Source organism: Dreissena polymorpha, chromosome 1 (assembly GCF_020536995.1).
Source record: "Dreissena polymorpha isolate Duluth1 chromosome 1, UMN_Dpol_1.0, whole genome shotgun sequence".
NCBI classification, from domain to species: domain Eukaryota; kingdom Metazoa; phylum Mollusca; class Bivalvia; order Myida; family Dreissenidae; genus Dreissena; species Dreissena polymorpha.
This window is the reverse complement of record NC_068355.1, coordinates 210,002,194-210,027,825: the sequence shown is the minus strand read 5'-3', so window position 1 is coordinate 210,027,825 and position 25,632 is coordinate 210,002,194. Positions and strand designations below refer to the sequence as shown.

General features: G+C 37.1%; 1 protein-coding gene across 1 annotated transcript; it reads left to right on the top strand.

Moving 5' to 3' along the window:
• Positions 1-1,624: 1,624 nt before the first annotated feature.
• Positions 1,625-23,488, top strand: LOC127864841 (nmrA-like family domain-containing protein 1). The gene is made up of 7 exons (XM_052404730.1): positions 1,625-2,066; positions 8,944-9,131; positions 11,709-11,836; positions 17,658-17,802; positions 19,012-19,107; positions 20,854-21,047; positions 21,855-23,488. Exons 1-7 carry the CDS (start codon positions 2,029-2,031, stop codon positions 22,077-22,079), a joined length of 1,014 nt encoding a protein of 337 aa, XP_052260690.1. The 5' UTR covers positions 1,625-2,028; the 3' UTR covers positions 22,080-23,488.
• The last annotated feature ends 2,144 nt before the right edge of the window (positions 23,489-25,632 follow it).

The window sequence follows — 25,632 nt, the reverse complement described above, 5'->3', positions numbered from 1 at the left end:
ATTGCAAATTAATGGAGAAAAAGCGCATAGAAAATCAAGAAACATCCTTATCTTCGTTGAACGAGTCAGTACGCATGATGCAAATATATGTTTAAATAAAAATAGTATGTATTGACTTTTTAAAGCCATGCAAAATACATAACAAAACATGTTTATACTAAAGGTTGTATAACACAGGCAGTATAAACATGTTTTGTTATGTATTTTTGCATGGTTTTAAAAAGTCAATACATACTATTTTTAACTACACTGGTCGCAAACGGCATACAGTGGCTAGTGTTTACCATGTGCAGCTTTTATTAACTGTGCACTGTCAGCTGAGTATAGTTTCTTCATTTGCTGTAACATCAAATAATTTACTTTCCTGCCAAATGATGATAACTGTTTCACACATGTCGATGCAGCACATCAAGTATTAATTAGCATCACTGCACAAGTCATTCACAGGCGAGGAAAAGAAAGATGAAAGATGTTTATACATATATTTTGCTGGCATCGTTTCTCTGGCATTCCTAGTCGATATTCGTGTTGCTTATCAGAGGTGTCAATTTTCAGGATTATTCCTGAATTCAGGATTTAAGCCCTCAAGGAAAATTTTTGATATTGATATAAAACAGAGGATTGTTTTGGTTATTTTAAGCATTCTTGTCACAAAATGTCATCTTCAACACAACTTATTGACCTTTGGCATATTGTTTACAAAGGAAACATAATTTAATGAATAATTAAAACTCTTTTGACTCTGTCCCCCAAATTCTAGGATGATTTTCAGGATTTAAGATTTAGGCCAATTGACACCCCTGCTTATTGAAACATCAAGTTTAGGATGCTATGTTTCATCGAGCAGGACACTGTGTATTCCTCGGTTAATGATGCATTTTCATTGTGGCGACACTTTCATTATGAACAAAATGCAAACATGACATCAGAATTGGACTCTTTTTTTCGCGTTGTTTACTGTGAAGTGTAACAAAGGTAATGTTTATATTTGCTCGCAAACGAGTATCGTGTTTGAGTGGTGGTGGTGGTGGTGATGGCGGTGGTGGTGCTGGTGGTGGAGGTAGTGGTGGTGGTGGTGCTGGTGGTAGTAGTAGTAGTAGTAGTAATATGTGTAGTAGTCGTGGTGGTGCTGCTGCTTCTAATGCTGCTGCTGTTGCTGCTGGTAGTTGTGCTGGTGGTAGTGGTGGTGGTGGTGGCGGTGCTGGAAGAAGAAGCAGATACGAAAATAACGTCTCTGTAAGAAGTATTTTTAATAGTAGCAAAGACAATGTACTTAGCAGCAGCAGCAACGTTAGCAGAAGTCGTTGTAGTTGCGGGTAAAGGAGTAGTCGATATGTGGCCAATATAAAATTTGAGAATAAAAGCGGTTTTAGGTACACACCTGTTCTGTTGGTCCTTAAACTGCAATGAATTCTCTCCAAATACCTTACATAATCGTACTTACCTAAACCAGTATAAAATTTGAAAAGACGACTGAATTAAACGGCAGTACGTAATACCAGGGATTATACATCCCTGGTAATACCAAAGTCATTATGTAAACCCATAGTAATAAGCGGTAGTTAAACATGCTTAAACAGCTTGTAGACAGCCGTGTTCACTTAACCGTGACCTGGTTCTGTCGCGTTCAATACCGACCATATGCTCGTATTGGAATTTTACTCCAATACACATCGATCAGAACCGTTCGGGGTATATTTGTTGTAATAGCTATGGGATATCTATAAACACCGCGGGATTTCATACAACGTACGACATGGTTTATACGTTTAACAGAATATTTGTGAATTAAACCAAAAGTAACACATTATGTGAAGTTATTTATGCCACGTTAATTAGTGCGGATATACAATAGCGTTGTTTATATTGCTGTGAAATAGTTTCCAAGGGAATTTCGTCATAACAGTGTACGTGTTTTCACAACTGATACTGAACAATATACTGTGCAAGTGGGATCCGTAGTAAATTGTTCAACAAATATAGTTCAAATTGATATTTATTTAAGAGATTACAAGGTTGCTATGGAGTATGTTCAGTTGCTACGGACGCAGTGAACAAAAGTACAGGTAAGTCATGTGTGGCTTGAATATTGTCCCAGTTACAAACATAATAACTAGTAACAATTGAGTAAAATAAGTCTCAATTTAACATCGTGCATCATGTGTATAAGGTTGTATGTAAATTTTTAAATAAGCCTAGCTAAAATATGAGATTGACCCCCCCCCCATCCTGGGGTTTCAAGACAGATGCGCTTTCACGTTGCTATTAAAGCGTAGCTTAGGTTTAAAGGCTGTATTATTCTTACGTATATATATCCCACCCTTTACATGAGTCATACCATGTCTAATGGCAAACATAATTTTGGGAAGAATCTATTTAGTCAGCTACATTCAGATAAAATGAAAAGAGACAACCGAAAGAAAGAAGAAGAAAGAAAAAAGAAAGAAAGAAAAAGAAAGAAAAAGCGACAGAGAGAGGAGAGAGAGAGAGAGAGAGAGAAGCGAGAGGGGAGAGGAGAGAAGAGAGAGAGAGAGCGAGAGCGAGCGAGATAGATCTATCAGAGAGAGCGATACTCTCCGAAACCGTAGATGCAGATCTCTATAGATCTATACTTCTCGCTATCTATCTCTCTCTCTTATCTCTATATCTCTCTCCTCTACTCTCTCTACTCTCTCTCTCTCTCTCTCTCTCTCTCTCTCTCTCTCTCTCTCTCTCTCTCCCTCTCTCCCTCTCTCCCTCTCAGTCTTCAGGGTAAGAATCAGTTCCGGTGGTTGTGGGCTCGAGCCCCACATAGGGCACACTTTTCCTCCGACGTTTACTTTTATGGTTACAGGTTTAAGGGGGAGAAGTGTAGTGCGTGTGAAGGGTCGGGGGCAAGAAACAACTGCTTTTGTTGTGGCATTTATTGAATCAGACCCTCAACGGGCTCACTTGGTGTGAAAAAAACGATGAATCAAAAGCATAAATTTATTTTTTGTCGGGCGTCAGCAATTCGATTTCTGTTTATCGCTGTACTCTGCAAGCATTCCTGTGGTGAAAACCTTATATTACATTTAATTACCTTATGTGTTTGTTGTAAGTATGTAACTGTGTTCTATCAGAGAGCCATATTCCAGCAATCAAAAACATATATTGTGCAGATACAGCGGCAAGATAAAGGCATAATCTCTTGCAGACTCATGCAATTACACCGTAATCGTTTACATTAGATCTTGAACGTTTATTTCTACAGGAATCATTCGCATGACATGACATAACTGTATTTGGAAATGACGTGTTTGTTTCCACTCGAATTCAAATTCAATTCCACATGTGACTTTATTCCGACATATCTTCTGAAGCGGTATAGGCTACTAGTCTCTAACAAAGGTTATACGTTAATACCGCGTTTTTAAGTATGTGCATGTCTCGTATTGTCATCCGATCTATTGATAGAACTTCAAATCGATCATTCACGTTTAAACAACGGTTTATCGGTAAGCTGACTTATTCAGTTAACTTATTTGATACGCAATGGGCAATCGGCAGTCAACTTAATTTAACCCATTTATGCATAGTGGACTCTCCCGTCCTTCTAAATTGGATCAATGTATTTCCAAAATTAGGGATGTCTAGTATATTTATTTCTATGTATAAAATGTTTCTTACAAAAATTCCTTTAAGCAAACAGCGCAGACCCTGATGAGACGCCGCATTATGTGGCGTCTCATCTGGGTCTACTCTGTGTGCCAAGGCCTTTTTTCTAGACGCTATGAATAAATGGGTTAAGACGGGTACCTCATCAATCTGTTTGTACAAAATAAAACGTATGTCTCAAGAATATAATTTCATAATCGCCACAACTTATACAACATCTTACTCCATTCTATTATAACATTATTGTATGTTTCCGCGTCTAAAGCATTCCCAATCTTTCGAGTAATAAGAATAATTGTGTATGCCAGTTCGCGCCAATTTTACATTTAGATTTCTGATTAATAATTTTAAAACTTTACAATTTTAACGGATGATGTATCGGTCAAAAGTATATATACAGCAAACAGCTATTATATATTGAGCTGCTGTTTTAGAATTGTAATGGTGGTTACATGTTAAAAACTAAAGTTATAAATATGTAATTATGATAACATGTATAAATATAACTGTGGTTATAATTTACGATAAGAGTCGTGAAGTACGACCGTCATCATAAAGTACGATTGTCATCATAAACTACGACCGTCATTATATACTACGACCGTCATCGTAAACTACGATCATCATCATAAACTACGTAAACTAATAATCGCGGTTTCTTGTGTTTTAATTGTGCTAACCCCATCTAGTCAGTATTAAAAATCTATGTTTGGCTAATGGGTAAACATTTTACATAATATTTACTTTTTGAATTTGCATTTACCTATTTATATTTATGTTTCATTATAAAATACATTTAAAAAATTACTTCTTCACTGGTATTGCATTTTTTAACTATTTTGAATGCTTAATTATATACTTAAATTCAGAACAGAAGATAAGTTATACATCTAGAACCTTAAATTAAGAAAAAAAATGGAAGAACAAGTTTAAAAAGCTTACGCCTTATCCCCTCCTCGGCGATCAGTGCTGTTACATTACCACTTCCACCGTATACTTTGTGAATGTAATAACCCTAACCCATAGGTTTACGGTTAGGGTTAAGCAATCGGCTCATTGTCATCAAATAAAACGCATACTACAGAAACGCTTTAAATTATTCAATCGCTTCGTGCCATAAACGCTTTTATATTGTATCAATTTATGTTGATGATTACTCATAAAGAAAATGTTTTCGTGAGTCTAATAATATAACTGTTATTTCTCTCCCTGTTGCACAGATTTTAACCCATTGATGCCTAGTGGACTATCCCATCCTTCTAAATTGGATCATTTATTTCCAAAATTAGGGATGTCTAGTACTAGTATATTAATTGTTATATTTAGAATATTTCTTACATAAATTCATTTAAGCAAACAGCGCAGACCCTGATGAGACGCCGCATTATGCGGCGTCTCATCTGGGTCTACGCTGTTTGCCAATGCCTTTTTTCTAGACGCTAGGCATAAATGGGTTAATGTGTCAAAAAATTGTCATTTCTACAATCTGTGAACAACTCACTTTAGAGGGCAAATCTAAATTCATGTTCGGATCGGAAAGAAATGTAACAGCAGTACAAATGTTATGACGACAGTGTGCCTGGGTACAAATTGTAACCTCATTACATTAAGATTAGTTTAAAACTTTTTATTTTATTTCGATTGCATCGAACGCTTCAGGCTTCCGTTTCCTGGGTAGAACCAGTACTGCGTTTGTCGGGGGGGGGGGGTCTACTATGGGACGCTTCTATAGTTGGGATCGAGCCCAGGCAATCACGATGTCCTGGTGGTTCATAGAACTATTACATCTTTAAAAACGAAACACACAAAAAACGCAGCAAAATCAAAACCAGAACAAAACAAAAACACACGCGCTCGTTTACGATTGAAACGTAGACAATTTAAGCCCAATACAACTTAAATATTTATATTGAAGCTACGGATGTCAGGCAGCATTTTTTCGAGATGCCTTTTTGCACTGTATGTGTTTTCAAGGTGTTTGCCATATGCTCATTAATAAATGTGAGTAAAATTGGTTTCGTAATGAATAGCAGATAATCGACAATAACGGCTTATTGTTTTCGCTAATTAGTGCTGTCACGTTGCCCCGTTGAAGTATATAACCAATGTCTTGTTATCACGTTCTGTTCGCTACTGGCACGTGCAAAATATATTAGAGTTGATATTTATACAAGCCATATACTTTACAGCTATAAAGAACAAACATTATATAAACGGGTCTCGCTCTGGAAATCGAGGCTTCGTTCATGGGCGCAAAGTGTCGTGAACTGCACAGGCTAATGTGGGGCAACACTTCACGCACATGCTTTAAGCTCCGTTTTCCCACACCGAGGCTCAATATCATTATTGAACCAACATGGGTCTCCATGAAAATTCGGAAATAAACATTCTAAATTTTAAATATGGACCTTTAATATTTAGCCATTGTATCGTTTAAAAGTGTAAGTAAAAATTTAGGTCATTTTCTATGAAGCTTAGTTAACACGCAATTTCTTTCTTAGCATGGTGACAAAGTTGATAAAAGTTCTGTATACTGTAATTTCTTCGGATGAGGACATTACTAATACGGTGTTTTTTCAGTATGCTCGTTTCTTGTCATATTATAGTTAAATATATCCTGCTTTTGTAAACAATGAGACATTTTCTTTAGAAAACAAAACAAAGTCTTTGCGGAAATATGATCGCCCGCTCTAAAGCACAAACTGGTTTACTGATATTTTTTGACGCCAGATAATAATCATCTCACAAGTCGTGCACTGAAATGGACATCAACAGAAGTATTCGATTCTCAGCATGAGGAGGTATACAGTTTTTTACTACAACTGCACTGCACATCGCAACTAAGTGCATTGTCAAGTGATATATGAGTCGCGTTCTGAGAAAATGGGTTTAATGCATGTGCGTAAAGTGTCATCCCAGATTAGCCTTTGCAGTCCGCCCAGGTTTATCAGGGACGACACTTTACGCCTTAATTGGATTTTTGCTGAGAAGAGAGTTCATTTAAACGAAAAATGTCATAAAATCGGAAAGTGTCGTCCCTGATTAGCCTGTGCAGTCCGCACAGGCTAATCTGGGACGACACTTTACGCACATGCATTATGACCAGTTTTTTTCAGAACACGACACATTTGTATATCCCACCTCCCAGTCTATCAAAATATGATAAAACAATCATGCAGAGAAATGCGTGAGCTTACAGCGGCTTGAGTTTAGGTGAACATGAAATACTCAGGAAGCAAATTTCCTGACGCGTTGATGTGGGAAAGTTTTGATTGAACATGGCGTGTCTTGTTTTTGTTAATATACATACATCCTACATGTGTGTTACCTCAAGCTGAAGTGGTAAAAGTCGCATGCCTGTAAGTCTGTAACGTTTCTGAATCGCGAGGCTATAAAAGTTCTAAAATACCAACTAAAGAGTGACTTAAATTAGGAACCAAAAATAATGCATGTGACTTTTGAAATATGAGCCGCGTCATGCGAAAATGGGTTGTATGCTTTAAGCTGTCAGGAGCTACCCTGTTCGCTATTAAGTCACGCAAAGTTTCGTTGTCTCATTAGCGGACAGTGTAGCTCCAGACCAGACTGCGCCATTGCGCCGTTTAAGATTGGATCAAAGCGCTGAAGGGACTGAAATGGTTCGCTATTGCATAGCCTTAGACGCAATTTGTCAAAATTATTATTATAGTTTTTTAATCGCAAGTTTGAAATGAATGCAACCCATTCAAATTTATAAAGAGTGTGTCTTTACGCAAAGGTCGAGATGCGTGTGCACTGTTTATCACTATACTTATGTTAAACAGATAACCTAGACAAAATAACAACAACATGTCTCTTTTCTGACGTTCTGAAAGCATGAAACATATGATTAAAATGGTATAATAAAAACCAGTTATTTTGAAATAAAATTTGCAACCACCAACATATTAAATGAATGTTGTTAAAATATAGAATACCTATCACACTAAGAATATAATTTCGTGATGGAAATTCCCTTTACAAACTTTTTGACACCACGTACAATTCAAAATATGCAATGCGATAATTGATCAACATAAAAAATAAATCAATCTGCGAGCAGTACTTTTTACTCACGCATTAGATAGTCATAAATACAGCGCTGTTGACCCGTACTTTGTTGTTGATACATTACTTGTTACCTTAGTAGTTCACACGGTGTCAACCAGTCTCTGACCTCAACATCGTTATAAAAACATTCATGCGCTTTTTCGGTGTAGCGGTTTTACCCTGCTTTTCACCTTAAATGACCTCTTCATAATGCCATCAGGCACGAGTGAATACATTCGAATATTTTATAGGCTGATTTGAGAGAAATCCCCTGAAATTTGGCTGCATCACTGTGTCTGTGCACAGCGTAAAGGATGTAGCACTGTTCAATGTACGGAATTCCGGAACACTCTTTGCATGTGCTTTCCCTGATGCCTTGTTGTCCGTTAATAGCCTCAGATTTTGATCGACCTGTGCTGCGCAAAATATACCACGTGATTAAGAAGCAGCACATTGTGGACTATTTTAATCATTCGTATACATTACCTTCCGCGAAACGTATAATTCAAAAATTGTTTATTGATTTCTTTCTATAAACACTCCGTTCAAAAATATTCCATTTAACACGATATTCACATGATGTGTCAATGTGTGAATGCATAAAGTTGAAGAACCGAAACATCTGGCATAAATGATACAACTCTTTCTCGGCGCGGATGCGGCAGTTATCAGGTTTATCGTACTTAACAAAACTGGCTTGCAAAATGTGATATTAACCTTACTTGTTCGCAAGCGAACAACTAAAAACATGTAGGATTGACGTCGATCATTTGATTTCAATTGGTATTTAATTAACGATGAAAGATAAGATTGCGTTAACAGTCAAATGGCACAATCAAAGCATCAGGCTCGAACAAAGGACACGTCGAATAAAACTCCGGAGCGTCCGAACAAATTTTGTACCAAAAGGCGCAGATAGAAAAGCTACCATTCATATAAGACTATCATTGGTCCCATTACAGATTTCGTGTTCAAATTTGAAACTTTGACGTGCGAAACATTTTCTTTAGTGTAAACCTCCTTTACGAATACAAAAATACCTTAGATACATTTCTTGAATCAAATAATTGTTGAAAATGTCAAATATGTTTGGATTTGTTTTGTAATGCTTTATGTTTAGATATAAATTCGTATTGTGTGAATTGCTACTGATTAAGTAATATACTAATCAAAACCAAAGTACCAGTAAGTAAGCACGAGTATACAAATAGATTTGTAACAAATCGATTCCGGTTTCAGACCGATGGGGTGTGGCATGAGCTCTGAAGTTCCGGAAGGAGAGCCCAGGACGGTGGTAGTGTTCGGCGCCACAGGGCTGCTGGGTGGAGCAGTTGCGCGCGCACTCCTAGAGGACCCCCTGCACTTTCGGGTGCGAGCGGTGACAAGGCGGCCGTCGAGCGAACGTGCTAGGAAATTGGCCGAGGAAGGTAGTTTCCGCATTGTGTCGTTAAGTAATGCGAGTCCATGGAAACAAGTAGTACACACAATGCGAGTCCATGAAAACAAGTAGTGAACACAATGCAAGTCCATGAAAACAAGTAGTACACACAATGCGAGTCCATGAAAACAAGTAGTACACACAATGCGAGTCCATGAAATCCAGTAGTACACACAATGCGAGTACATGAAAACCAGTAGTACACACAATGCGAGTCCATGAGAACAAGTAGTACACACAATGCGAGTCCATGAGAACAAGAAGTACACACAATGCGAGTCCATGAAAACAAGTAGTACACACAATGCGAGACCATGAAAACAAGTAGTACAAACACCGACGTATACATTCATGATAAATCCAACATACAACAATACTTATAGTAAAGCACGATGTAGTATGTATGTGGTGTCGCAAAATTACTTAACAATTATATCGAAAGTTTGCTTTAAATTAAAGTATGGCTCATTACCTTTTTGGTTCATTAATTCACCATTTGAAAAGCCACGGATGAGAGTCTTTAAATGGCTCTTGGGAAACTGTGCTTAATTCATGTTCGCATACAGCCCAGGCTCATAAGGGACGACACTTTCCGCTTTTATGGAATTTCTCGTTTAAATGAAGATTCTTCTAAACAAAAATCCAGTCTAGTCGGGAAATGTCGCCCCTGTTAAGTTTGTGCGGACCACACATGCTTATTTTAGACGAAACTTTACGCATATGCATGAAACCTCGTTTTACCAGTGCGATGCCTTTATTTAATATGAGTTTATATCTAGAAACAAATACATAAACGCAATGGTTTCTCGGGATATTCAATCAAGAGGTTAATATTTTGAAAGTTCGAACAAGTACAACATAATTAAAGCAAGGACTTTTTTATATTTAGTAGATTAACAACTGCATCCGGCTGCTCATAACTACTTGCTAGGGAACAAATTAACACTTTTTCTTAGGCCTTGCAATTTGTTGAAATGGCATTTCATTTAATAGAAACTCATATTAATAGCCCTTGGCATTAATATAAAAATGTGTTAATTATATATTTGTAAAACGTTCAAATTCATTTAAGACGATATTTTCATCAAACTGTATCATAACTTCATTATAAATTTAAAAGAAAACAAGAACAAATACGTACACTTTTTGTATAAACTGTGGTTTATACCGGCAGATGTTAGACTTTCACGCTATGTGTACATGTATACATTGACTGGTACTTTTACGAGTATGGAATGGCAATAACAATTCGTTTCTGTAAAATACTTCGAGTACCATATGTCAATTTAATTACGAAAGTACGAAAGTACAAAACGTTGATCAATTTACCACACACTCTGGATCTGGTCGGGGAAAAAGCACGTATGGTTTATTGTTGGCAAATATGTAATTAATTATGCAATACAGGTACCACCAACAAAGCAGTTAATGCTGTCTATTAATCCCGTTGTTGGCTAACACAATACGCAGTATGCGGAGTTTATTATGAGAAATATAATAGACACGTGTTGTATATTTTGAAACGCGTGAGTCTCGCTCTGGGAAAACAAGACATACCGGGAATGCACGTGCTTGAAGAGTGTCCCAGACGGGAATGCACGTGCTTGAAGTGTGTCCCAGACGGGAATGCACGTGCTTGAAGTGTGTCCCAGACTGGAATGCACGTGCTTGAAGTGTGTCCCAGACGGGAATGCACGTGATTGAAGTGTGTCCCAGACGGGAATGCACCTGCTTAAAGTGTGTCCTAGACGGGAATGCACGTGCTTAAAGTGTGTCCCAGATGGGAATGCACGTGCTTGAAGTGTGTCCCAGACGGGAATGTACGTGCTTGAAGTGTGTCCCAGACGGGAATGCACGTGCTTGAAGTGTGTCCCAGACGGGAATGCACGTGCTTGAAGTGTGTCCCAGACGGGAATGCACGTGCTGAAGTGTGTCCCAGACGGAAATTCACGTGCTTGAAGTGTGTCCCAGACGGGAATGCACGTGCTTGAAGTGTGTCCCAGACGGGAATGCACGTGCTTGAAGCGTGTCCCAGATAAGCCTGTGCAGTCCATGAAAACACGTAGTACTTAATGTTGTCATTTCTAAGGTTGCTTGTATTTGAAAATTATCATTTGAAACGATAAAGTCCACACGAGCAGAAGGTTCTGTAACTGATAAGCATGGGTCGTTGTGCACCGGCTAATCTGAGACGAAACTGAACGCACGTGCATTTAGTCTAGAAGTTATAATAGTGCTGAAAATGATGTTGCTGCAGCTGTTGTCACTGCTTCTGCTGCTGCTGATGCTGATCATGATTATTATCGTGATGATGATTGTGATGGTCATCACTAGTACTTCAATATGATTAAGGCAATTATATTATCTTGGTTGTCAAAATGTTGTTAGTCATGATGATATTTGGCTTTTGAAGATGTTGATATTGCTGCTGTTGATACCAATTCTGTTGCTTATGTTGCTAATTCTAAAACAAAGCTTACCCTGGTGGCGATGATGGTACGGATGTGGCTCTCGCTGCTGCTGTTTCCGCTATTACCGGTGATGATTTTTTTTTGTTTCTCTTCAGGCGCAGTGATCGTGACTGCGAACCAGAATGACATCGCAAGCCTCGAGAAGGCGATGGAGGGAGCAGACGCCATGTTCCTCACCACGCATTACTGGGAAGACAAGAATAAGGAGAAGGAGATAGTCAGAGTGAGTGTCACGTGGTAGTGGTGGGTGCAACGTGGTACAGGTGGGAAGGTCATACGGTAGTGGATTGGGTTTCATTTGGTAGGGGTAGTGTGTCACGTGGTATGGATATGGTGTGACATGGAAGAGGTCGGATAGGGGGGTCAAATTGTGGGGTATGTGGCACGTGTTCGGATGGGCAGTCACGTGGTATGGTGTGAGTGTCATGTGGTAAGTTGTGGGTGTCATGTGGTAGATGTGAGTTTGTTGTGGAAGGGATAGTTATACCCCCACAAACGAAGTTTAGGGGGGTATATAGGAGTGAACTTGTCTGTCGGTCGGTCGGTCGGTCGGTCAGTCGGTCTGTCTGTCGGTCCGTATTAACTGTCCGCTCTCTAATTCAAGTAGTTTTCATCCGATCTTCACCAAACTTGGTCAGAAGTTGTATCTACATGATGTCTAGGCTTAGTTTGAACATGGGCTTTGCCGGGTCAAAAACTAGGTCACGGGGTCACTTAGTGCGTTTTTAACATTCAGCATGGTGTCCTCTCTTATTCATGTAGTTTTCATTCGATCATCACAAAACTTGGTCAGAAGTTTTATCTACATGATGTCTTGGCCAAGTTTGAACATGGGCCTTGCCGGGTCAAAAACTAGGTCACGGGGTCACTTAGTGCGTTTTAAACATTCAGCATGTTGTCCGCTCTCTAATTCAATTAGTTTTCATCCGATCTTCACCAAACTTGGTCAGAAGTTTTATCTAGATAATCTGAAGGCCAAGTTCGAATATGGGCCATGCCAGATCAAAAACTAGGTCACAGTGTCACTTAGTACGTTTTAAACATTGAGCATGGTATCCGCTCTCTATTTCAAGTAGTTTAAATCCGATCTTCACCACACTTGGTCAGAAGTTGTAACTAGATGATCTGTAGGTCAAGTTCGAACATAGGCCATGCCGGGTCAAAAACTAGGTCACGGGGTCACTTAGTGTGTTTTAAACCTCACCATGTTGTCTGCTCTCTAATTCAAGTAGTTTTTATCCAATCTTCACCAAAATTGGTCAGAAGTTGTATCTTAACAATGTCTAGGTCAAGTATGAATATGGGTCATGCCGGGTCAAAAACTAGGTCACGGGGTCACTTAGTGCGTTTTAGACATCACAATGTTGTACGCTCTCTTATTCAAGTAGTTTTCATCCAATCTTCACCAAACTTGGTCAGAAGTTGTATCTAGATGATGTCTAGGTCAAGTTTAAACCCATGCCGGGTCAAAAACAATGTCACGGGGTATCTTAGTGCGTTTTAAGCCTCACCATGTTGTCCGCTCTCTAATTCAAGTAGTTTTAATCCAATCCTCACCTTACTTGGTCACAAGTTTTATCTAACTGATCTCTAGGACAAGTTTGAACATGGGCCCTACCGGGCCTAAAACTAGGTCACGGGGTCACTTAGTGCGTTTTTAACATTCAGCATGGTGCCCGCTCTCTAATTCAAGTAGTTTACATCCGATTTTCACCAAACTTGGTCAAAGTTTTATGGAGATGATCTTAAGGCCAAGTTAGAACATGGGCCTTTCTGGGTCAAAAACTAGGTCAAGGGGTCACGACATGCAAAATATTATGTGTCAATGCGGCATGTGGGGGTATTGGTCACGTCAGTGACAAAGCTCTAGTTTCATCTTGAGTGTGTCAAGTGTTATGTGTTTCATGTGGAAGTGAGGCAATCATGTGGTACGGTGGGTTGTCATTTATTAGACTTGGCTATCAAGCGGTAATTTGGAGTTGTCTAGAGGTACTGGGGTATCATATTACAGGATGTGGTTGTCATGGTGTGATGTCACGTGGTAGAATTTGGGTTTGTCATCCTAGTAGGCTGGGTGTTTCATGTTGAAGGATGTCATGTTGTGGGTTCGGGTAGTCACGTGTTAAGGACGAGCGTGGTATGTAATAGAGGTGGGGGTTTTCACGTGGTAGGGTGAGCATGACATGTGGCTGAAGTTTTAGTGTTATGGGGTAGGGCGAGGTTTCACGTGGCGATGGGCGGAGTTTCACGTTAGTGGGTAGAGTTGTCTTTTTGTCGGGTTGAGGGTAGTACATGATAGGATCTGAATATCATTTGGTACATGTGGAAGGGTCATTTGTCAGCAATACTCAAATTAATCAAATCAATATAATATGTTTACCAAATAGTTTTTATCGAATCTGCTCTATACAGATTACATTCGAACATGTACAACATCACTTCATCATTTTGAAAAACATGAAAAGCGTTTCCGTGTTGATTTCTGAAAATAAACGTTGACGCGCTTTATTATCAGCTTTAGTATTGTATTACAATTTCTTTGTGCATACCATCAAATTGTGCATCATATTTATGATATTTGTGAGGAAACAGTAATACTGAACATTTACCAAGCTCTAAAATATCTATTATATGCATCTGTTGACGATTTGAAAACCAGAAAATTATAAAGCGTTGCAACGCGAAAGTTCTGTTGTTGTCGTTATATTTTGGGAAACTACGAGGATTGCTTATATAAGTGAACAATACATCCGCTCACAGCATGAGCACGGATGGTCGGGTGGTCTAAGCGGGAGACTTTTTACTTCAGGACTCCAGGGGTCAGTGGTTCGAGTCCAGTTGCGGGTTTCTTTTTTTCTTTTATAATTGTATTCTTGTTGTTTTTTTACCTGGAGATTTTAAGGTCCAATGTTTAAATTTATCAATATAAAGCATTAAATGACAAGCTTCAATACATGCCAAAATCTGTGAAAAGGCCCCTTTAAAAATATAAGTTTATCGTCGGTGATGAGCAATCTAGTAGATGCTTAGAAATCAATTAGCGACTTCAGATAAGTTTTATCAATAAACTTCGTTTCGGCACGGGGCTCGCAGATGTTGTGATTAGTTACAATTAAGGGATTAACACTGTTCTTTAGTGCTGCGTTACTGGAACTTCCGTCTATTGTTTTGACTGTCTGGGACAATCTGCATCTCGGGGGACGTTACTGACACTTTACTTGCCAAAGACGCCGGTACATTCCTGTATGCCAATTATCAAAACAATATTCTCGCTAATTGATGACAGCTGTTATCAGATCATTGATAATACACGACAGGCGTATTAATAGTATGACCGACAAATACCCGCCGCGGTAGGCTGTGGACCGCTTATCAGGTTTTGACGTACCTATGCAACTCTTTTTTACCACGAGATATCTATTTTTGCGACAATATTTACTTGAATTTAAAACAACATCAACACTTCCACACATACTATATCACATTAATATACTTTTTTCGTGAACAAATATACTTTGGACGTCATTATTTTTAGGCAAATTCTGCTAAATATGACATATTTAAATATGACATATTTTTTAATTCTTATTACACGTTCGATGCAATCGAGTTAAAAATACAAAAGACACTATGTAATACTCGCTTTGCCACATTTTAGCGCAAAAATGAAAGACCAAATCCAACCATACATTAAAGGCATTTACGTGGGCGTCCGCAGGAATTTTACTAGGCGGGGGTCAAGGGGGATTTTGTCCCCCTTCGCCGCCGGAGGCGTAGAAAATTTTGAGAATAAGGCCAGATAATAGTGCATCATGAAGTATATCTGGAAGGTTACGAGTAAGGATTTGAAATTGTTAAATTTACTGTATTGGAGTATGTTATACCTATTTTTCTCTCCTTTGATCATAGTGACTTTTCTCATATAGAATCTAAATACAATTTCTGACGCACATAGGGACTGTGAAAGCAAACATTTCAGTTCATTTCAGACGTATTTCAGAGAGAGCCCTAATAGAAGACGGCTAGTTCTGAACACACTATTGTAAAGCGAAACAAGGTGGACTGCAAAGTAAAAAAGCATTCGAAGCTTCGCTAACCATTTCATCGAAATACGCCGTCAGTTAAAACGAACAGAATACGAAAGGACGACATGTTGCTCATCAGCTATGGACGGCAAGTGGAACGGCGACATTTGTGATAACGCTCCACATAATAGCCAAATATTCGTCCATTTTAGAGCCCATCACGCAAACACTTCAGGCTGTTCAATTAGACATAATCGGTGTCAAAAACACGTTGATAATCTGACATCGATGTTCACCGATCATCTAGAAAATGCGTATTCTATTTTCGCGGAGGATATATTCGGCCCGGCATTAAAACAGCCCAAGATATTTGTGTTTCAATGACAATACCACGGCAATGTGGCCGTCAAGTACACCGAGCAAATGTTGGTGGAACCAGTGAAGAATGCTATCGACGCACGATTTATATTCCGTCTTTATATTCCGTACATGGACTTACTGATCCAGTCTCTAGGAAGCCGATTTTCATAATCTAATATGCCAGCGTTCATGTTATATCAACTTCATCCGAACCACATCAAACTATCAATCGATCAGACTAGAAAGATACAGTCCTAACGAATTGACGAATTTTATCAAATCGATAATTTTGAACAGACGCAATGTCATGGTACAACAGGAACAAGAAGGAATTCATCAAACAGAATGAGTAAGATTTAATTGACTTGGTCAAAAAAAGGATTTGTTTCCGGCCGTGCGTTAGGTGATGATCATATTATTAACCCTGCCCCCACCACTTGTACGGTGGAACAATCATTTAGCACGCTGAGACGAGTCAAGACATGGCTAAGATCCACCATGTCCGACGACAGGCTCTCAGGATTATGCATGATGAGGTTCACAGGGATCGGATTAGCTTAAGAAACTTCAGCGTACAGTTTATATAGTATTGACAGACCTGTTTAATGTCGCGCCAGTCAACAATCACAAAAAGCGACATTTAAAGTTATGGTAGCCAGAACTAGGATCGGATCAACACTGACAGGAATATTTTATTTTTTTTAAATCATCGAGTAATTCGGCAGAGACCCTAATTGCCTTCACTTCCTATTTAGGGACTGAATAAATGTTACTTGTTAATAAATGGACTTCTCCGCACGAATGAATCATGTTTTAAACAATGTTTTGAGAGTAAATAAATTGTGCAATAACCGCATTCATGACTTGTTTACATGTAAATGGCAGTTGATGTTCGTGTGAAACTAACCAGGGGTCATTCTGACCCAAAGTGTTCAATTCAGGAATCATAATTGTACACGTATAGATTTTTCGATATTCAACTCTCTTTTTCGCGCATCGATTTTCCAGGTGGGGTCAACTGACCCCATTTGCCCCTATGTGCGGACGCCCATAGGCATTTATTAATGGAAGTCAAAGGGTAATATGCAACATGACCACCAAATCTTAAACGAAATAAATTAAGGGCTATGATGTGAAGATTTTCAAACCAATTCACTGAGTGCAAGGTGAAACTATCATGAAAGTTTATGATAAGTTTGCAAATACATCTACCGCCGTTATATGGAGAGGAAAATCAACAACAATTACTACTCAATTTTATTCAGATACTGGTAAAAATAAACATATCGCTCAAAAGTGTGAAACCTTACAAATATTTCGGGTTAAACTTCCGAAATCAGAGTCAGAAAGTTAAAAAAAAAACTTTCAGTCGTCAAACGGAAACAAAACCTATTTATCTATTTGAGCCTCGCTGTGGGCATACTGGTCTTAATGCATGTGTGTAAAGTGTCGTTCCAGATTAGCCTGTGCAGTTCGCACAGGCTAATCCGGGACGACACTTTCCGCTTACATGTGTATACTGGATTATTTATCTAAAAATACACGTCCTTTTAACAAAAAATACCAGAAAAGCGGAAAAAGTCGTCCCTGATTAGCCTGTGGAAACTACACAGGGCGACACTTTACGCACATTCATTAAACCCTGTTTTGTCCTATCAGGGTCTGAACGCTATTGACGCCGCGGTGCACAAGGGCCTCACACACATCGTTTTCAACGGGTCGGAGAACGTCAAGCGCGCCATAGGGAAGGACTGCGGCCACCTCGACAGCAAGGCGGCAATAGAGGGCTACCTTAGGGAAGTCGGTGAGTTCGGATAGCGGCCTTCGTCTTTTTTTGGATTTTGCAGAAAACTTAAAATGATATTATGGGCATCTAACAGTATGTAGGTGTCTATTGCAAGCGTTGTTTATTTTTGGTGTTTTCATTTCATATACACTTATATTTGTTAATATAGAATCAACATACTAAAACAATATCCCGAAAAGAGAAAAATAATCCATTTGAAAATCAACCGTACTTCCGTTTTGAAAACTGACGACAGAAATGATTCGATGTACGATGTGAGTCTAAATGTAGTTTTCATGCATATTCGTTCACACGACACAAAGACACAATTTTGTTTTACGGATCATTTCGGCTTGTGGACTGGGTGAGTCATGTAAAATTTCGAAAAAAAAAAAATATAAACAATTAGTAGCAAGATGAGTTGTAGATAATTGGTCTGTAACCACATTTTAACTAATTCTTTTGACCTGTTAATTCTTTTCGGCTCAATTTAACAGTGATAAAATGCCCATAATATCACTGTAAGCATGTGAGTTAGAGTTCGTTACACTCCAATCGGGACTCCTCGGACAATTCCGCCATAACGGCGATCGTCTGTGTGACATGACGGTGTGGTGTAGCCCACTGTCCGATGCGTTCAGATTGCGTTACACTCGTGTAATACTCAACTAATATACAAGATGCCCCTTTTCATCATAGTCAAACTACACTTGTCACGAAAAAAAAAAGAAAAAGATATATCTTGATGTATATTTAGGGACCAACTTCTTTTGCTACAGCTTCAGAATAATAATTAATTTATCATAATCATCGAATCAACATCATCATCATCGTGGTCGTCGTCATCACGTCATCATCATAATCATCATCATCATAATCATCATCATAATCATTATCAAAATAATAATAATCATCATCATCGTCGTCATCGTCGTGATCATCATCATCGTCATCGTCGTTGTCAGCGTTGTCATCGTCGTCATCGTCGTCAATGTCATCGTCATCATCATAATATTCTTTTTCATATCCTTATAGTTATATTGGCAACTGCATCACTTTTGGTACCATGATTTAAAATTATTATAATGTCATTCCATCCTTCTCGTTACGGTTATCATTACGAAGGCCCTGACCATAACGTACAGCTTGGTAAGCTCATTAACTAAATTTAAAAAAAGAAATATTTCCGTATGAGATCATATTAAGACCGATTTGTATCAATTGCAGGCGTCAACTTCACGATCATACGACTGCCGTTCTGGTATGAGAATTTCTATACCGTGTTCCGACCACACCAAGTGAAATACGGAGTGTACGCGATACGTAAGTTTAACGAACTGATTTTGTGTAAAACATTAATATTTTCAGCGAAACTAAAATTAAAACTTAATTTAAACTTACTGCTTTTATGTCCGATAGGAAGAGTTCTTAATTACAAATTCGAGATGGTGGGTTTTGCATATAAAATGTTTTTCCTATTCAGATTGACCGCATTAATTTAAGTGTCGTCCCTTTTTAACCTGTGCGGACTGCACAGTCACATCCGGGTGCACGATTAATGCATATACCTTAAACCCCATTTTCTTAGGGACGATACTCAAACACATTATATTATCTGTAAATTATACATTATATTCTCTGTAAAATATACATTATATTCTCTACAAATTATACATCATATTCTCTATAAATTATAAATTATTCTCTATACATTGTACATTATATTCTCTATATAGTGTACATTATATTCTCTGTACATTATACATTATATTCTCTATAGATTGTACATTATATTCTCTATATATTAAACATTATATTCTTTGTGCATTATACATAATATTCTATATACATTGTACATAATATTCTCTATATATTATACATTATATTATCTGTACATTAAACATTATATTCTATATACATTGTACATTATATTCTCTAGATATTATACATGATATTCTCTGTACATTATACATTATATTCTCTTTACATTGTACATTATATTATCAATACATTGTACATTATATTCTCCATATATTATGCATTATGTTCTCTGTACATTGTACATTATATTCTCTATACATTGTACATTATATTCTCTATACATTGTACATTATAGTATCTGTACATTATACATTATGTAATGTATACATTGTACATTATATTCTCTATACATTGTACACTATATTCTCTATACATTGTAAATTATATTCTCTATATATGATACATTATATTCTCTGTACATTATACATTATACTCTCTATACATTGTACATTATATTCTCTAAACATTGTACATTATATTCTCTGCACGTTATACATTATATTCTCTATACATTGTACATTATATTCCCCATACATTGTACATTATATTCTCTATATATTGTACATTATATTCTCTGTACATTATATATTATATTCTCTATACATTGTACAATATATTCTCTATACATTGTACATTATATTCTCTATACATTGTACATTATATTCTCTATACACTGTACATTATATTCTCCATACATTGTACATTATATTCTCTATACATTGTACATTATGTTCTATATATATTATACATTATATTCTCTGTACATTATACATTATATTCTCTATACATTGTACATTATATTATCTATAAATGGTACACTATATTCTCTGTACATTATACACTATAATCTCTATACATTGTACATTATATTCTCTATACATTGTTTATTATATTCTCTATACATTGTACATGATATTCTCTATACATTGTACATTATATTCTCTGTACATTATACATTATATTATCTATACATTGTACATTAAATTATCTTTACATTGTACATTATATTCTCTATACATTGTACATTATATTCTCTATTCATTATACATTATATTCTCTATACATTGTACATTATATTTTCTGTACATTATGCATGTTATTCTCTATACAACGTACATTATATTCTCTTCACATCGACCATTATATTCTCTATACATTGTACATTATATTCTCTACACATTGTACATTATATTATCTATACATTATACATTATATTCTCTATACATTATACATTATATTCTCCCACAGCGCTGCCCATGGAGGGCAAGCCTCTAGACATGATCTCCGTGGATGATGTCGGGGGGTGCGTGATGCACATCCTGGCACGGCCCAAGTTCTACTCCCGACAGGAACTCAACCTGGCGGCTGACCGGCTCTCCGTTGACCAGATCGCTCGAGTCTTCTCCAAGAACTTTTTCAATAAGAAGTTCATCACACCAAACGTAAGGGAAAACATCACACCTTACTTATTTTTGTTGTTGTTGTGTTTACACGTATTTTGTAGTTATTGAAGTCATAGTGGTTTAAATGATGTTAGTTTTGTTTGTATTTAGCTCGATTGATTTACTTGTATTGCAACAGCTCTATCACAGGGTTCTATCAGGCCGAATATCAACCCATTTATGCCTTTCCCATCCTTCTAAATTGGATCAATTTATTTCCAAAATTAGGGATGTCTAGTATATTTATTTCTATCTTTAGAATTTTTCTTACAGAGATTCCTTTAAGCAAACAGCACAGACCCTGATGAGACGCCGCATCATGCGGAGTCTCATCTGGGTCTACGCTGTATACCAAGGCCTTTTTGAGACTATAGGCATAAATGGGTTAACAGGGGCGCAAGCCCGATATAAGCGAAAGGTGTCCCTCATATGTCAGAGTCAAGCAATATCGTTGATCTATGCAGAAAAATTTGAGTTTAAAAAAACATTACATGTCGGTGGCAGGAACATAATGCGTGCCTTTCGCATTTGGCACGGTCGGACTTAATCGTTAAGTCTATTTGGCAACAAACTGCAGTTAACTTCTCTTGATGTAATTAATAAGACTATTAGTGGAATAACCTTCCAATTACAACTTTATTGGTAGCATTAAATGCATAAAACATGGGGTTGGATCATAGTAACGCAAGGAATGTTCGTCAATGCCCACAGCTAATGCTTTCGACGAATATTTAGTTTTCGTATATTTTGCAATTATATTTTAATTTTAATGAGGGTTATATTTATATACATGTACTTTTACTTCAGATTCGGGTCAAAGATTACGAAAAGTTTGATTTCCCCGGTGCACAGGAACTGGCAGCCATGTTTGCCTTTTACCAAAGTGACCTTGCTATTCGGGACATAAAACTAACGAAGAAATTGAATTCTAATTTGAAAACGTTCGACAAGTGGCTGGACCTTGAAGCGGAAAAGGTGGAAAATGCGATCAAGGAGGGTACGAAAGAAATAGAGAGTACAAAAAAGACTTAGCATCGCGTGCCGATGGTATTCATAAGTGTAAGATGACGTTCTTACAAAAGCCGCCACGTGACTGAAATTGATCACGTGACCGGTGAGAACACAAGAAGTCAGTCGGGTGCGTTTTCTTTCGAAAGGACCAGTATGCCCATCGGAAAGAAACAGGATTTGTGTCGGTGTTGCAAAACAATTAGAACGATTTGTTTGTATCTATGTAAACGTATGTACGTGGCGTGATGTTTTCGAAAATAAATTGTCCGTGCGATTACTGACATATAAAATTCGGCAGAAGAAACACCTATATGCAATAAACAATAGAGATTTGAATAGAGTTTGATTTCGTAGACCATGTTTAGGAAAATAAAGTAGTGTATGTAAGTTACGGATTCCGGTTTGTGTGGCTTGAAATCACTTAATGACTTTAACAGTGTTTGAAGTCAGAACATGTGTTTGATTGAAGTCAGTTGTATAGTGACTTAGAAGGAGAAGATGCTTATCCTGATACAAACTATGGTCAACTATAAAGAAGAAAGTTTTGAATTTATTGACGAAATATTTCTTTAATGTGAACAACGCTAAACTGTATCTTTAAAGTACCTGACATTTCGCTTACAACTAATTTGGGCGGTAATATGCGAGTGCATTTACAAAGGGAGCCAATCGTATCATGTATTCGCTCAAACTTTCATTATTTCGCCCCATTGCCGATTGTTTAGTAACTATGAATTGTTGATTTGTGTGGGGATTTTTGTTTATATTTAGAGCCACATGCATTTATTGATTGTGTTTATTTTTTGTTATAATATATTGTCTTATTCTAAGATTCATGTGATATTGCATGTTTACATTTTTAACGAAATTACCCGCGTCATGCGAAAATGTGTGTTATGCAATATGCGGATAGCGAAGCCCCAGAATCGCCTGCGCAGTCGCACGGTCTGGTCAGGTTCTCCCGTATAGTATACACGTTAACGACAGAAAGTTTGACAGATTTACCTGCGCTATTTTTGGAGGAGATAGTTGAAACCAAACAATGTATTTTCCTGTATTTGAACAGTCTTTCATGCTTTACCTATTCATATTGGTTTTCGTTGGAGCATTTTATGCGGGAAAGCTGATTCGTTATTCCATTGATGTCATTTGTCTTGTTATAGCTGTGTCAGTTCCTTATCTTGATCATTTGCAAAAATGGTATATTAATGAAATAGTTACCATAAATCCAGCTAATTAAATGATCAAATAGGTGGAATAAATTATTTTTTCTTGATTCTTGATTAAATTGTGCTATAGATATTAGTATATATGGTTTATGCAATTGCTGTTTGCATCATTGTCATTATTGTTTTGCTCGATGTAACAAGTTTCTCATGTTGTTTTGCCATAGACAATCATTATTTAAATAAAACATCCTAAATCAAGTATTTCAGTATAGTTTTTCATAAATCTTTCCGATATTCGACTGAAAATATGAATGATGTCCGTTCCATTTTTGTTGTTTTACAAGAGACAGGACGCAATGAAATCGCGCATTCGGCTCTATGGTTTTCGTGATTTCCTCGTTTGTTTCAAGATCGTAAACGTCGGAATAAAAAAGGAAGGAAATGTTTACTAACCGAGTAAGTAAACTTAAATACTTACTTACTTCTCGTATAAGTAAGTTCGAGAAATTGGATAATTACACATTATTTTCTCACATCATACGTGCATGTGTACAGTTTAACATGACATACTTCACGATAATTTAGTTTCCTGAGGATATGTATTTTATAATAATTAAGTAATTTACTTCGAACTTCGCAAATTACAAAACGTGTACATATACGACCCATATCCCAAAATACACGAGGTTGTGATTAGATCTGAGGATGACCAATTAAAAAATGAATTTACCGACATCTACCCGGTAACCGATCGGAAATGTGCATGCCAACGTGATCTTGTATCGAGCTATCGATAATCGTTGTTTTGACTGGGGTCTCAATAATTATAATATTCGTAATTGTGTAATGATCGAAAAATCAAATGAAACGCAAGGCACGTGATACTAAAAGCATATTTAGAGTTCGGTATAATTTTAGTTAAATCACGTTATAATTTTAGTATTAGCAGTAAATTTAACGCAATTTGAGATACAATAAGAATGGATTATAATTATAACTGATTATATTTCCTGATTACTTCAGTTTCGTTTTACTGTAGAATAAAACCAACAGCATACCTATCGGATTATTTACAGCGTTTTGAACAAGCTTTAACATAATCCATATTGCGAAAACATATATTATTATGAGGAAAAGCGTTTAGTTCTTTCTTCTATAAACCAACGGACATGTTGACATACTGCGTATTATTATAATTGTCAGTTACAAAAACTTGTATCACGAATAATATGTAAACAACCTTACGATTTCAAGAGCGATGTACAGCGATTGATTTTGTTCCTTGAGTACTATCTGCTCCTAAGAAAAGTATACAATATCACACTTTAGGCTGTTTTTGCTGGATCGTTTTACCTTTTTCGTGGTATATAAAAGGCGAGTTATATTGACTATCGAGCCTCGTTTTGGAAAAACTGGGCTTAATGTATGTGCGTAAAGTGCCGTCCCAGGTTAGCTCGTACAGTCGGCACAGGCTAATAAAGGACGACACTTTCCGCCTGTATGGATTTTTTTGTATAAAGGAAGTCCGTTCTAAACGAAAATCCAGTCTAGGCGGAAAGTGTCGTCCCGGATAATAATGTGACTTCAATGGCTAAAGGAAAATCTAATAACGCACATGTATCTAGCCCAGTTTTCCCACAACGCGGCTTTTTTTATATAGAATTGTGTATACCATCGCAACGATTTTAAGTTAAGATTACCGTTAATACGCGCTCTTACTAAATGAAATATGTGTAAGATGTATATCATACGTGCTATTTAACTTCTACAGTTTTTTTTTCAATTTGCTGCTATTTGCCAATGATCAAAACGTTCGCCATATATTAACATCGCGTATAACTAACCGCTACTTTAGCGGATGCGCATAAATTGTGTTCCTATTACGATATGTTTATTAAAATCTGGTTGCGAAAGTTTTTGTTTTTGTCTTGTGTTTGTAAGCATTGATTGATAGTGTGTTCATCATATACGCCTGCAATTGGGGTTTCATCTTCTTATATATGGGTCACATATTGAGTTCATCTGTCTACGGTTACTAGGAGTTAATCGAGTATGGGATGTGTTACTATGTAAAGAACAGAATAGTATGACTTCCGTAACGGATTATATTGAAAACTCAGTTTGAATTAGACGCTCGTTTCGAGATGCTTTCGATAATGAGTTCTTAATTAATTAATTAATTGAGTGATGAATGAATTGTGTATGCAATATTTTCGGGTAGATTTTTTTCTCTCATATTTGTTCAACAAATCCGCATCTAAGTTTGTTGTTTTTTTCTTAAATTCTAAAAAGTCTCATCTTATAAATTCACCCAATGGTATAATCAATATATTTCGTATTGTGATTCTATAATCATTGTTAAAATCAGCGGAGCTCGGCATCGGTATGTACTTCTTTGTTCATGG